This window comes from Aotus nancymaae, unplaced genomic scaffold (assembly GCF_030222135.1).
Source record: "Aotus nancymaae isolate 86718 unplaced genomic scaffold, 86718_ANA_hifiasm-v0.15.2.pri h1tg000076l, whole genome shotgun sequence".
Classification (NCBI taxonomy): domain Eukaryota; kingdom Metazoa; phylum Chordata; class Mammalia; order Primates; family Aotidae; genus Aotus; species Aotus nancymaae.
In genome coordinates this window covers 846,869-861,650 of record NW_026988491.1, presented here as the reverse complement: position 1 = coordinate 861,650, position 14,782 = coordinate 846,869, and the positions used below count along the sequence as shown (strand labels likewise).

Sequence of the window (14,782 nt, the reverse complement as noted above, 5' to 3'; positions counted from 1 at the left end):
CACTAAATCATTCATGAACTGGCTCCGGCCTCCGTTTTTTTTTTTGTAGTTGTTGTTTTTTTAACAGAGTCTCACTCTGTCACTCAGGCTGGAGTGCAGTGGCGCCATCTCAGCTCACTGCAAACTCTGCCTCCTGGGTTCAAGTGATTCTTCTGCCTCAGCCTCCCGAGTAGCTGGGATTACAGGCACCCGCCACCACATCAGGCTAATTTTTGTATTTTTAGTAGAGATGAGGTTTCACCATGTCGGCCAGGCTGGGCTCGAACTCCTGACCTCAGATGATCCACTCACCTCGGCCTCTCAAAATACTGGGATTACAGGCATGAGCCACCGTGCCCTGCCACGTGTTCAAGTTTCCGAAGGCTTCATTGGCTTTCCCTCCTCAGCCCCTGGGCCATCACATGATGATGATGATGATGATGATGCTTCACTTTAGAAAAGGGGCTCAGAGAGGTCACATCACTTGTCAAAGGTGACGAATTAGCGATTGCTGGATCCAGTTTTCTCTACTCAAAAATTAATTAATTTAAAAATAGGTGGAAATAAGATGTGTCACACTAATATAACCCCAGTGGCAATTTTCTCATCTGCAAAATAGACATGCTACCACTGAACTCCAAAGTGTGTTCTGAGGGACAAACAAGGCCTATGGTTCCCCAGAATCCCCTAATCGCACCATTGCACTCCAGCCTGGCGACAAGAGCAAGACTTCGTCTCAAACAAAAAAAAACAACAACAACAACAAAAAAGGAGATCCTAAATTCCAACCAAGACTTGATTTTTTAAAAAATGACAGGGAAGGGGCGGAATCCCGAAGTCTGTGATTTTAAAATGGTTTGTAACTTCTCTGATGGGCAGCCAAATTTGAGGATCCCCAAGACACCAAGGGAAAAGCAGTCTGGTACATAGTAAGCACCTGATAATAAAAGTTAATAGGACCCATATTGGGCAAACCAAGTTGTAAGGGGATAGGACATGTATTGCTGTGTGCCCTTAGATAAATTACTCAACCTCTCAGAGACTGTCTCCTCATTAGTAAAATGGGTTAAAAATAGGAGTATCTGCCTCTTAGGGTTATGGCGAGGATTTTCTGAAATAACACACTTAAATATTGCTAACCAAACCTCATCTACACGTCCCATCAATTCCGAATCGCCCCCAAGTTTGTCCCTTCTTGTCATCTCTATCAACACTCTCCCAGCCCAGGTGACCACTTCTTCTGGCCTAGAAGGATTTGTTAGCCTTCTAAGGATTTCCCCTCATGCCCTCCATAATCCGATATCCATGCAGAAGAACGATCCTCTAAAACATGAATCAGATTCTGTCACACTTCGCTCACCATCTCTCAATGGCTTCTCACCACCCCTGGAATAAAATCCAAACATTCCAGGGCCCAGATGTTCTTGTCCCTGCCTGTTTCTCCTTCTTCAGGGTATTTTAACTGACCACCCAAGCTAAACAGGACGCCCCTGCAATTCTCTATTCTAGCACCCTATTTATTTCCTTTCTCATTCAAATTAAGGTGTGGGATGATTCTATTTATTCACATCACTGTTTGTCTTCTTTTCCATCAGATGTAAGTTCTATGATGGTGGGTACCCCTGCTGTCTCACTATCCATGGTGCTTATATCTAGCACATTGCTTGACACACAGTAGGTGCTGCATAAATATTGAATGAATGAAATTGTTCAGCACCATGCTCAGCACTTAAGCAGCAGCCAGCAGGAAAGTTAGCTCCCTCTCCCTTCCTCCTCCTGTCTGCTTTCCCTACCTCTGTCCCTGGAGCCTTCAGGCAAAGGACAAATACAGTACACTGGAGAGGAGATGTAGCCCTGCCCAATGTCATCACTGCTTTATTTGATTAGCTTTGACTCCGGCATCCGGGACACGTGCACTGGGAGCCAAAGCAACTGTACCCTGACCTCTGGTCCACGCGATCCCATCCTTATAACCATTTCCATGACAACAGCAATGAAAAGCCAAAGCTGTGGATTCCCTTTGATAGGAGCCGGATGCAGAGACCGGGAAGAAGGACTTTCTGAAGAATGAGGCTCTTTGATTCCGCTCAAAGCGCCTTCATTAAATACCACTTTTTCCCAAGAACATGCATTTTAACCCTGCAGAGGAAGAATTCTCATGAATACTCGAAAAAAAGAAAGAAATAAATAAGTAACAAAATCTCTGTGGTTTCTTTTCGAATACATCCACCTGTTGGGGGAGGGGAGGCTTGGGTGCTGTGGCACTCGGGACATTTTGATGGAAGATGGGCAGGCATGTGGCCTTCTGCCAAGGGAGTTGCTTGAACTTAAAATGCCTGGCCCATCAGACAGCTCCTCTGCCTACGTGGAGGCAAGCCAGGAGGCTCAAGGTTCCCCACCCACCTGGTCAGCCAAGCAGGCAGGAAGATGCAATGTGAGTCAAAAGCATCTCCCAATTCTACACTTAGAATCACAAGCTTTGTATTCAAATCCCGACTCTACCACTTACTTGCTGTGCTGCTTTGGGCATACCACTTGCCACCTCTGAACAACATTTTCCCATCTGTAAAATGGGCGCAATGCCACCTCCCCTTCCCTAGGGGTATCATGAGGATTAAGTGGAGTGCTATGTTCAAGCACAGGGGATTCTGGCTTCCTGACATGGCCGTGAAGAGGACAGAAGGACCAACCATCCTGGCTTGCCCAGGACCCAGGACTTCCAGCGCTAAAACTAAGAAAGTCCATGACCAAGACAGGATGGTGGATCATCCTAGAAGGGGATGATTTGATGAAGGAGATGGCTAAGAGTTGCAGAATTTTCAAGATGGAAGAGCCCTCCCAGTGTCTTCTGGTTTGACCACTTTACTTCTGCCACATTCTTTCCAATAGCACGTAAACTTGGTCTATTCATGAGAAAACCATAAACCTAGATTAAAGGACATCCTATAGGATACCTGTCCAGTGCTCCTCAAAACTGCCAGGGTCATGAAAAGCAAGGTAAGCCTGAGAAACTGTCCCAGACCAGAGTAGACTGGGCAGGCATGACAACAAAATAAGGCATGGGGTCCTGGGCTGGATCCTGGGAGAGGAAATGGGTATTAACGGAGAGACTGGTGAAATCCAAAGCAAGTCTGAATTTAGGTTTTTGTTTTGTTTTGTTTTGGTTGAGGTCTTCTAGTTAAGTGAATAAGCTCTACCTGAAATGTTTTGTTTTACAGACAGAAACTGACAACAGAGACTGGAAGCAGCAGAGGCTCTGGGATCTCTGTTTCCAACACTCGGCGCTTTATAGTCTCCTCCCTTTTGCTGCCTTCCTGGGGACCTGCTTGTCATCATGGGCTTTGTCTCCAGAAAGAAGAGAGAAGAGCACTGGGTTTGGAGTCAGGAAACATGGGTTCCAGGCCTGGCTCACCCTCTGACTGGAGGAAGAGGCGGTAATCCTCCAAGAAGGGAGATGGTGGTGAAGGTATCTGGGCTCAGCAAGAATGACTTATCCAGGGGAAGTAACATCAATTGCATGGGCACAACAATCCCAGCAGCACTCTGAGCCTCCCCAGGTGTCTTCAGCTTCCCACGGGGACTGGTAGAAAATCCTGAGTCCCTGCTACATCATTCAGCTTTGGGACCTCTCTCCCCAAGACTTGCACCACCCTGTGGGATCCATTCACATTTCTCAACACTGGCTGTCCTGGGCCATACTGTCTGCCTCCAGAACAGCCCACACTCTCATCACATCTCCTGAGGTGCTCTGCTCTGGCCTCACCTCTCTACCACCCTCAGACCTGCCACTCCTCCCGTCCTCCTTTGAGGCAGCTAGGGATGGTAGAGCCTGAAGACCTGGGTTCAAATCCTGGTTCTGCAGCTTTCAAGCTGTGTGGCACTGGGTGGGTCATCTCTCCTCTCTGCCACTCGACCACCTCCACTTGTGAAATGAAGTTGATGATTCTCACCTCACTCAACTCTCCTGAGAACACCCTGCAGCACCATGTACAGAGATACAGAGGACCCAGGACCTAGTGAGGGCTCCAGCTGGTAGCAGCCAGTGGTCAACATCATGTCTTGATCAATATTATTAGCATACTAATGGGCAGTCAAACTGCCAAAGTTTGTGTAACTGTTGCTGTTGTTAAGCATTGGTTTTGCATGATTGGCACTAATGGCACTATTGCTGTTTGGCTCACATCTAGTCTTGGCGGTCACCACCCCCCCACACACACACACATACACACACACACCAGGCACACTGCACTCAGCCATTCTGGCCAGTGCTGATCTGCCCAAGCCCTCCAGACAGACAAATTCTGCCTCATCTCTGAAGAAGGGAATAGGACTCCTTCTTAGACCCCTCCTCCTCACCTACACTCCATGTGATCTCTGCAGTCCCGAAATGTCCCCCACCTCCCTGCAGGTCTGTGAAAGTCGGAGGTTGGCACCATAGTTCTGCTTGTACCTGGAAGGGGGAGCCATTCTCTCCAGGTCGTTGCATCCTCCCCAGCCTGATTCTCGAGACACCCACCTGACTGTGCACTTTCTCCAGCTCCTCCTTGCTGACTGACGTCTTGCCGTCCTCCATGGTGCCCAGAAGGAGCTGCACGTCTGACAACAGCGCATGTGTCCTCTTGAGGTCTCTCCGAAGTCGCTTCTCCACGTCAAAGTCCCGATGGCCAATCTGAAAGCCAAAGGAAGACCCATGAGCTTAGGTGGCGAAGCAGTGGCCAGGGTCCAAGTTTTCCGGAACCAGGCTCCCTGGTTCAAATTCTGCCTCTACCACTCACACTGTGTGACTTTGGATGAGACCATTCTCCTCCCTGAGCCTCAGTCTCCTCAACTGAGAAATGGGATTGGCACCAACCACACTGGGCTTCTGTGAAAATTAAATACATGCCTAACCTAATGCTTGACACAGAATAAACGTACAGGAAATATGACTTGCTGTCTTTACCACTGTTACAACCTGTATGGATCCAAAGCCACTCTATCATCCCATCTTTTGCACGAAAGTCATCAGTATGACCCTACCTCATCTTGTAAGAGCCTCATGTGCCAGGTGAATCCCTCTGCTGCTGGCCAGGTTCTGCTGGCCAGGTTCTCTCAGGAGAGCCTAGGGGTGGGCAGTGACTGGACAGAGCCTATAGACCTATAGACTTCTAGGGAGTTATTAATGTTATTGATCTGTTGTTGTTTGTGAGTTTATGAAAATTCATTGAGCCGTAAACGTGGGATACGGAGTTCTCTGCATGTGTGTTACACCTTGGAAAACTGTAGACGTGCCTCTTTTGACGATCTAAGTCATCTTTTCTGATCTTTCATCCTGTTTGCCAGTTTAAGGGCAAGCAAATGAGATCATTTTCTGCAGAAGAAGCTTTCCCAGAGGTGAGCACATTCCTTCCTCCAGAATGTTGAATTTGCAGGGGACAGTTGTCAAGGGAGTCTCTTGATAAAAGAAGATACTTCCTGGACTGAGCAATAGGAGTGTGACCTTAGACTCCTTGACAGCTTTCAGTGGCCAAAAAGTACAGCTGAGCCAAAGCAAAAGAGGTGCAGAATTACATCAGGGCCCTACCTGAAATTCCGACAGCCGGTGACCTCTCTGGAAACAGCGCTGACTTAAAAGACAAAGTGTTAACATCCCAGAAAGAAACTAATGACTCCTTTCCTGGACTCTTCAGAAGACCACAGGATACAACATGGGCCTGTTCATCAGCTGGGGAGTTTTAAAGAAAACAGGGTGCAGGTGCCTCAACACTGGGGTTTGGTTTTCATACACCTGGAAATCTGTGTCTCCACATCAAATGCTATTTCCTGGGAAGCTCTGGAATATTCTAGAAAACAAAGTTCTGGAATATTCTAGAAAAACACATGGGGTTGAGAATGAGAAAATTTAGGCTTTAAACCCTGGCTCACCATTTACTGAGGATGGAACAGTGGCTGAGTCACACCACATCTTTGAACCTGAGTTTTCTTATCCGCAAAAAGAGAGTTTTTTTTAAAAAAAACAACCCTGTCCTCCATGTTGAGATAAGGCAAGGATCAGATGTGATAATGGATTTCAAAGCACTTTGTATGCTGCTGAGTGCTCTGCAAATATAAAGGATTATAAGTATTGTCTGGTGACCTAGAATGTGTTCCTCTAGATTTTGTATTTCTATTTATCTACTGCTGGTTTTGAATTCTTTGAAAAATGAGTTGGTTCTTAGTATACAGCCTTCATTTCTGAAATGTTAAGTTTAAAATGCTGTTCTGTTATAAACACACGCACACACACAATCTCACCTGCTGAACTGAGTTAAGGGCTAGGCATCGTGCCAGGCTCTTTGTCACGTTACTGCATTTATCTCCTGTGACAATGCCCTTAAAATAGACCTTATTATTATTGCCTTTATAAATGTAGTAATAGCTTACATTTATAGACACTTTCTAAGTGTCATATACTATTCTAAACACTGTATAGCTAGTAATGCCCTTAGACATCATGATGAATCAATGAGGTGTATAGTATTATGATTCCCATTTTACAGATAATGAAACTCAAGTTTGCAAAGATGAAGTAATTTGCCTGAGATCACACAGCTAGTAAGTGGCAGAGTTGGAACATGAATCCAGCTTTTCTGGCTGCAAAGTGGTAATTTTTGTAAAATATACCATTAGATAGGTGTATTTTAGTCTTTAATTCTGAAAAAAATACATTATGGGGGCACAGAGGAGCATTATCCAGCTCAGGTTGGGATGGAATTGGGAAGTAGGAGGTAGCTACTCCTAGCTAGGAGGGGTGGAAGAAGGGCATTTTAGGTAGAAGGTGCTGAATGAGCAAAGGCAGAGAGGTGAGAAACAATCTGGGTTGTGTACTTCTTGGTGGCTGCCATGTATAAAACCCTGGAGTGGGGGCAGGTTACAAAATGAAAGAGGTTACCCAGGGCTCTTACATGTGTACTGTCACAGGGAAATGGAGGAACAACAGCGTCATACTGCTACAAAGTGGCTATGCAGAGATCTGAATCCAGGCAGCTCAGCATTAGGATGTAAGTCTCTCACCATTGCACCACAGTGCCTAGTGGAGCTGCTTCATGAGCCCAGATTTACTTACTCTAGAACCCAGATTCTTATCATGACTACACTTAGGCTGTGGGCTTTGCATATTTCTTTCTTTCTTTCCTTCTTTCTTTCTCTTTCTTTCCTTCTTTCTTTCTTTCTTTCATCTGACAGAGTCTTGCTCTGTCTCCCAGACTAGAGTGCAGTGGCATGATCTGGGCTTACTGCAACCTCCACCACCCAGGTACAAGCATTTCTCCTGCCTCAGACTCCTGAGGAGCTGGGAGTACAGGTGCCCACCACCATGCCCGGCTAATTTTTATATTTTTAGTAGAGACAGGGTTTCACCATCTTGGCCAGGCTGGTCTCGAACTCCTGACCTCGTGATCCACCTGCCTCGGCCTGCCAAAGTGCTGGGATTACAGGTGTGAGCCACCGTGCCTGGCGTACACATTTCTTATACTTGTGTTTGTTTTTGTTTTGCATATATCCTAAAGTGCCTTTAATTTTCCTGTGGGGCGAGTTAGCATCAGGGTCATTCCTTGATGTTGACACTGAACATGCAGTAGAGATGGCTCAGACTGTGCGAACTTCACTGCCTGAAAGCCCCTGAAAATACTGGCACTAACTCCTTTCCAGAGGGAGCACTGCAAACAAAATCCACAAGAAATTCTCAGACCAGTCATCCTCCCATTTATAATAAATTGCTACAAGAGAGGAGGGCAAAAAATACCACCCATTCGGTTAATGGGAAATAAATGTCATTCTGTGACTTTCCATTTTGTAGCACAAAGATTCAAACTTTGATAAAGATGGTGAATACTTAACTAATAAATCTAAATGATGTTTAGTGTTGTGAGAAACTATATTCCAACTTTAGTTGGTTCACCATTTGTCATAAAGGCAAATTGTTTGGGGAGGTTGTTAAATGTCCATTACCAAAGGAATCTCCAAGCACTATTAAAATATGATCTAGGAGTGCTGCTAGGGATAATTAAACCACTTTACAGACAGGGAAATTGAGGCTTGGAGAGAGAATGTGTGTTGTTGAGGGTTTCACAAATTAATGGCAGAACTGGGCTGCTTGAGAACACCATGAAAAAAAAGACGAGCCACAAAAATAGGGTTCCAGCTAAGCGAACCTTACCACTTTTCAGCAAAATCATGATAGGTTTTTAAAATGACATTCAAGTAATAGAGACCTCATTTAAAATCCGCCTAGGGTACTAACTTGCTATGCAATCCTGGGCAAGTTGCTTTACTTTTCCAAGCCTCGCTTCTTTCATTTATATAAAGGAAATAATATCTATCCCACATTACTGTGAAAATTAATGTCAGTAAAAATTATGATTAAGCATATATCTTAACATTTCTGAGTAACCCCCAAAAGAAGAGAAATAGTTTGTAGCTTCTGAACCAATAGCTCAAAAGGGGACACAGAAATTATCAGTCTATCCGAAAGTAGGAAAGCGATAGAGGGAGAGCAACGCAAAGGAACAAAAACTAACAAAACGCGAAGTAAGATGATACAAAATGGTTTCAAATATGTGAGTCACTATAACAAGCTAATGAAATAAGACAAGGAAAAAAAACAAGAAGTAGAAAGTATAACATTTTTTCTTTGAATTTGTTGAGATCTTTGTTGCCCCAATTCATGGTCAAGAGTCAAAACTATTCTTACTTTCAAATGACAAGATTGTCAAGGCAGAAAATCCAAGAAAGCCTACAGATGATATGAAAGATAATAAGCGTTCAGGAAGTTTGCTAGATACAAGATCAATGCTTGATAATCGATGGCATTCCCATATGCCAAAAATAATTAGTTGAAATATAGATAGAATACAGAAAAATGTTCTATTCATAACAGCCATAGAAACTATGCTTCCTGAAAATAAATCTAAAAAAAAGTCCAAGACCTGTATAGATAAAAATAATAAAATAGTATTGAAAGCCACACATAAATGGAGACAGCTTATGCAATAACATAATCGTTTAATATAAAAAAAATTCAATTGTTCCCAACTAACATGTAAATCAATGCATTTCCAATGAAAATTACATGAGGTTTTGTAATAGAATCTAAATAAGAAGATTAAAGGGTCAAGAAAACAGGCAGTTTTAAAGATAGGTAAGGTAAGCTGTCCTACAAGTTATCAAAACCCAGCCTTGAAGACCATATGGTGGAGAGACAGACAAAAAACCCAAAAAGCCACAATGAGGAGTGCATGAACACACCCAGGCATACATGGTAACTGCAGAAAAAAAATGTATGAAATGAAACAAAGTTCATCCTTATTGAGGAAGACCGATTCCTACCTCACACTACGAACCGCAATAAAGTCTAGATGGATTAAAGACCTGAAAATGTCAAAAGAAATACTTTAGAACTTTTAAGACACACGATGACATTTTTGTGAACTCAGTTAAAGAACAGTATCTTAAGATACAAAAGCACAAACCATAAAACATGCTTGATTAACATGACTATATTAAAAACACTTTTATCAAGCTAAGGATATAATAAATAAAGTGAAACGATTATCCATAGTGTAGGAGGTATTTGCAAAATACATAACTGAAAATGGATTCGCATCTTGTAAAGATCATGAACGATCAATAGAGAAAAAGGAGACAAAATTCTATGAACAGGCAATTCACATAAGAAAAAACCACAATCAACATGTGAAAAACGCACAGCATCCCTAGCAATGACGGCCATGCAGTACCATTTAGCACCCAATGCATGGAAAAAATGTTTAAAAATGTCCGACAGTGCCCCATGTTGGTGGGGATGTGAAGAAGTAAAATCTCAGACACTGACAGTAGAAACTGCTGCCATCACTTTGGGGAACAATCTGAGCGATAATTTAATAATTCCCAAATTGTACATTCCCAGGAGCCAGCAATTCCTCTTCTAGCTACATACCCTGGAGAGACTCTTGCCTGTGTGCACAGCGAGACAGATAGGAGACTATGCATTGCAGTTTTGGGTTTTAGGGTGGAAGTAACTAACTACCCATCGATAGAGGAATGCGATTTTTAAAAATGAATACTGCAGGGCAGTTAAATGAATTAATTAGAACTGAATGTGCCATTATGGACTAATCTCAAAAACGTAATATAGAAGGGACAAAGTAAAATGCAGAATCATACACGCTGCATATGGCTAAAGCTGGAACGTACATTCAGGAGAATTATATGCTTCAACCCCCAGGTGATGGTTTCATCTAGGGAGGGAGGAAAGAAAGAGGAAAGCAGAGCCAGGAGTGAGATTAAGAAGGGACATAAAGAGGCCACCAACCGTTCTTAAAATGTTTTGTTTCCTTAAAAACATCTGAATAAGAAACGGCAAAATGTTAATTTATGTGAACCCTGAGTGCTGGGTGCATAAAATGCCAATTACATTATTTGTCCTGCTTTTCCATGGGTTTGGCAAAGGTCATAACAAAAACACTTAAAATCATCAAACGTACTAATTTATTAAAAGGCTCTAGCTTGCTGACTAACACAAAAGCTGGCTTTTTATTCATCTCAACTTACCTTCTCTCTACATGCAAAATTTATTTTTCTAATATGTATAAAAACCCTTCCTTTATGAATTATCTATTCTGTTTTCTCAAATTGTGCTGAACAGAATGCAACCTTCTCCCAGTGACTCCTCGCTATCATTCTAGAATGGGTACTGGGCTGTGCTGTCTTGCACTGATGCTGAGGGAAAGCCACCTCCATGGTTCTGAATTCAATGGTGCCAATTGCTCGGCTGGAAAATTAGAAAACCCAGAGAGGAAGGAAGATTATATTGATTCCCTCATCTTCCAACTCTTATCTTGCTGCTGTGGTGTCCCTGCTGTGGAATTCACTCATTCAATCAATTTGTTTTAAAATACATAATGAGCACCTATTTTGTCCAAGGCATGGCTGCCCAAGAGGATCACCTGAAGTGGACCCACATCATTTTGTGAATAAAGTTAACAAATTTGGGGAAGGATATTGATAGCAAGACCATTACTGATTAATAGACATCAGGCCCACGTTAAGCAAACAAATGAAAATACACTCCTTTGATACTTTAAAAGAAACCATAGAAGCCACAGGCATTTCTCTCCAGTGTTGGGATTTCATGTAGCAGCCACACAGGAAGGGGTTAGAGTATCTGGGAGATGCAAGAGCCATCCCTTGCAATTCTGAAATCGGAAGCTGGCTCTGAGCTCTGCTGGCTACATTCGTACAGCAACAGTTCCCAGTAACAAGGGAGGTTGATTTTTTTCCCCAAAGGACACTAGGCAATGTCTGTAGACATTTCTGGCCGTCACAACTGAGGTGTGTGCTACTGGGATGCAGTGGGTAGATGTCAGGGATGCTGCATGGTACCCTGCGATGCACAGGACAGCCCTCTACCATAAGGAATGATCCAGCTCCAAATGTTCATAGTGGTGCAGGTGTGCACTGATGGGCGCTTGAGAACCCTGGTGTACAGTGATAGCCACATGTCATAAGGCTCCAATCAGAAGCTCAGAGCGGTTAACTGGCTCACTAAAAGCCACATAGACAGAAGTGGACCCTCTGGAGCTTTAAGCTACATTTGCCTTACTCCAAGGCTGACAGCTTCTAGCAAAAGTCATGTTCTCAGGAGGGCAGTCATGAATGTAGTGGCCATTCATATACATCCCCCTAAAGGAAGAACTGTCTACACTCTGACCCTCAACAGCTGCTGAAGACAAAGACAACCTCATCCATCGCTCCTGGCTGGGTCCACTCTGTTTATTCTCCATGGGTTTTTACAAAACCCTGCTGTTTGCAGGCACCTGATGCTCCCCTGTGAAGAGCCGGTAAATATGGTGGGAACAGAGCTCATGGAGGAGAGGGTATACCTCAAGCTATTTTCCCACCTGTCCATCTCTCGAGTAGGTCCCTGAGACAGGGAACATGTCCCTCTGCATGTCTGCCATTTGTTTCTCCCTTACCTGGTCACAGAGGGTTCCAATCAAGCCTTCCAAATCTTGCTTCTCATGGAGGACCATCTGCTTCTCTTCATATTCTTGCTCCAGCTGCATTTCTAGCTGACGGAGCTGTGGATGCATACACAAGGTAAGTGACCTCCATCTGGACAAATCCCACAAGGCAAGAACTCTCAGGAGGAGGAGGGATGTGAAGCTTGTGGCTTTGTTCCATGAGGCTGCCCTAGTGATTGGGAGATGGTGCCTCTGTGGGAGAACCTAAGAGCCTCAAAGCTTGGGAGTTGGACAACGGTAGGGAGGGCTGTTCAATGATGGGAAACCCCACGCCATTGACTATGTAACCCCCTCCCCCAGCTCCCCAACAGAATAGATGTGTCCTTTCTGTAGCCATGGCCACTGCTTGAGTATCTGCAAGTCTTGGAACTCCGACTTTTTTTTTTAGACGGAGTTTCGCACTGTCGCCTGGGCTGGAGTGCAATGGTGCAATCTCGGCTCACTAAAACCTCCAACTCCCAAGTTCAAGTGATTCTCCTGCCTCAGCCTCTGGAGTAACTGGGATTACAGGTGCCTGCCCCCAGGTCTGGCTAATTTTTTGTATTTTTAGTAGAGATGGGGTTTTACTATGTTGGCCAGTCTGCTCTTGAACTGAGTTCGTGATCTGCCCCTCTCGGCCTACCAAAGTGCTGGGATTACAGGCATGAGCCACTGCGCCTGGCACACTCTGATTTTTGAAGGCTCTTCACAATATTATAACCAACATATCAAGATGTATCCCCCTCCTTTATTAAATACACCATGATGCAGTAAAAAAAAAAAGTTGCATTTGAGATTATTTAGTGTTATGAACTATATGTGTCCCTCCAGAATTCATATGGTGAAGCCCTAACCCTCAATGCCATGGTATCTGGAGGTGGGGCCTTAGGGAGGTAATTATGTTTAGATGAGGCCATGAAGGTGGAACTTTCATGGTGGAATGAGCGCCTTCATAAGAAGAGACACCACAGAGCTGTCTTCCTCTCTCTGTTTCTCTGCCATGTGAGTGTACAAACAGGAGGTGGTGGTCTGCAAGACAGGAAGAGAGCCCTCACCAAACACCGAATCTTCCAGCACCTTGATCTCAAACATCCCAGCCTCCAGAACTGTGATAAATAAATGTTTGCTGTTTAAGCCACCTAGACAATGGTATTCTGCTACAGCAGCCTGAACTAAGACATCTGACTCTGAGCAACTCATTTAACTTGCAACTGGCTCTGATTTCTCAGCAATTTCCCAGCAAACACAGACATTTCCCACTAGAGCAAATATCTCACTCTGGCTGTGCTTTGCGACCACCCCCCACCAGCCTCTCTTATATATTCATCCTTTCCATCCTCCATTTCCACCTCATGCCATCAGAGATCCCATTTCACGGGTGGGCAAACTAAGTCCCAAGGAGGATCCGAAGTGCATACTCTGAAATTAGTTGCTGTTTAGAGGAGTTAGTGTCCTGTCTCCTGACCCCAGCTCTTTCTGCCACCCCAGACAGCCCCAGCATTCCCACCCAGGTCACTAACTATTGATTTCCTGCCAACGTGAGAGTAAGACTGCACAGAGCAGTCACCAGAATGAGAAGTCAATATCAGTGTTTGTCATGAGGAGAAAAACACCTTTCTCTGACTTCACTGTCTCCTTTTATAAATCTATCCAAGAAAAGCCTCAGGAGAGTCTAGGTCACATCTCCAACTTATTGGAGCCCTGGCTCAGGGCACACACCATACTTTGAGACATTCTTAGAATAAACCAGAAATGTGTGCGACCTTCACCTGAAGGAACATGGTCAGGGACTGGGAGCTTCCATCTCCTAACTCATGGAGGGGGAAAAAAAGTACAGATTGATGGTCACTTCTATAGAAAGGAAGCTCGTTTCAAACATTTCGTTTAGGACTGAGAGAAATACAAGGCACTCTGTTTATATCTGTTTCTAGAATAAAGACTGAAAAAGCTAAAACTCATCTTGAAAAATATACAAAATAATAAAAACTACATAGCAAGGAAGGCAAAGATGAGTGTATACTGTACACAGGTGTGATTCAGGGGATGCGAAGGGAGGGAAGGTCATTATAGAGGACATGTGAGACCTTGTTCAACGAGGCTTAACCCGAAGCTTTCCAGCAATTCTACTCTGAAGATCTGATGGATTCACATCCATCAGTGTGTCTCTAAGAATGTTTATCTCAGCCGGGCACAGTGGTTCACACCTGTAATCCCAGTCCTTTGGGAGGCAGAGGCGGACAGATCACCTGAGGTCAGGAGTTCGAGACCAGCCTGGCCAACATGGTGAAATTCCCTCCACCTCTACTAAAAATACAAAAATTAGCTGGGTGTGGTGGTGCATGCCTATAATCCCAGCTACTCAGGAGGCTGAGGCAGGAGAATGGCTTGAACCCAGGAGGTGGAGGTTGCAGTGATCTGAGATTGTGCCAATGCACTCCAGCCTGGACAACAAGAGCAAAACTCCGTCTCAAATAATAATAATAATAATAATGTTTATCTCAGCTTTGTTTATAGGGGCAGAAAACTGGAAACAATCTGAATGTCCAATGATAGGGGATTTGTTGTCTAAGATAGAGGACATGCTTTGGGTGAAAAACTGTCAAGCTATTAAACGTGTAAGTTAGATCTGTATTTACAGACAGGAAAAGAGGCCATGACAAACTGCAGCGTGGAGACAACAGGCTTCAGAACCGCATGGCCTCAGTTAGTGAAAATGGTATCTCTGCAAATCTACGTGTGTATATAGACAGTGAACGAGAGCTATAAAAGAACATTTAAAATAG

The 14,782-nt window shown here is 44.0% G+C and overlaps 1 protein-coding gene across 2 annotated transcripts in view; it reads right to left on the bottom strand.

The window, feature by feature from the left end:
* MYO18B (myosin XVIIIB) overlaps positions 1-14,782 on the bottom strand; it is a 285,467-nt gene that overhangs the window by 106,341 nt on the left and 164,344 nt on the right. For both annotated transcript variants that reach the window (XM_064367868.1, XM_064367869.1), the window contains exons 33-34: positions 11,973-12,077; positions 4,496-4,648 (exon numbers count right to left, since the gene is read on the bottom strand). In XM_064367868.1, coding sequence (XP_064223938.1) covers positions 4,496-4,648; positions 11,973-12,077 — 258 coding nt within the window. The remainder of the gene's footprint in view (positions 1-4,495; positions 4,649-11,972; positions 12,078-14,782) is intronic.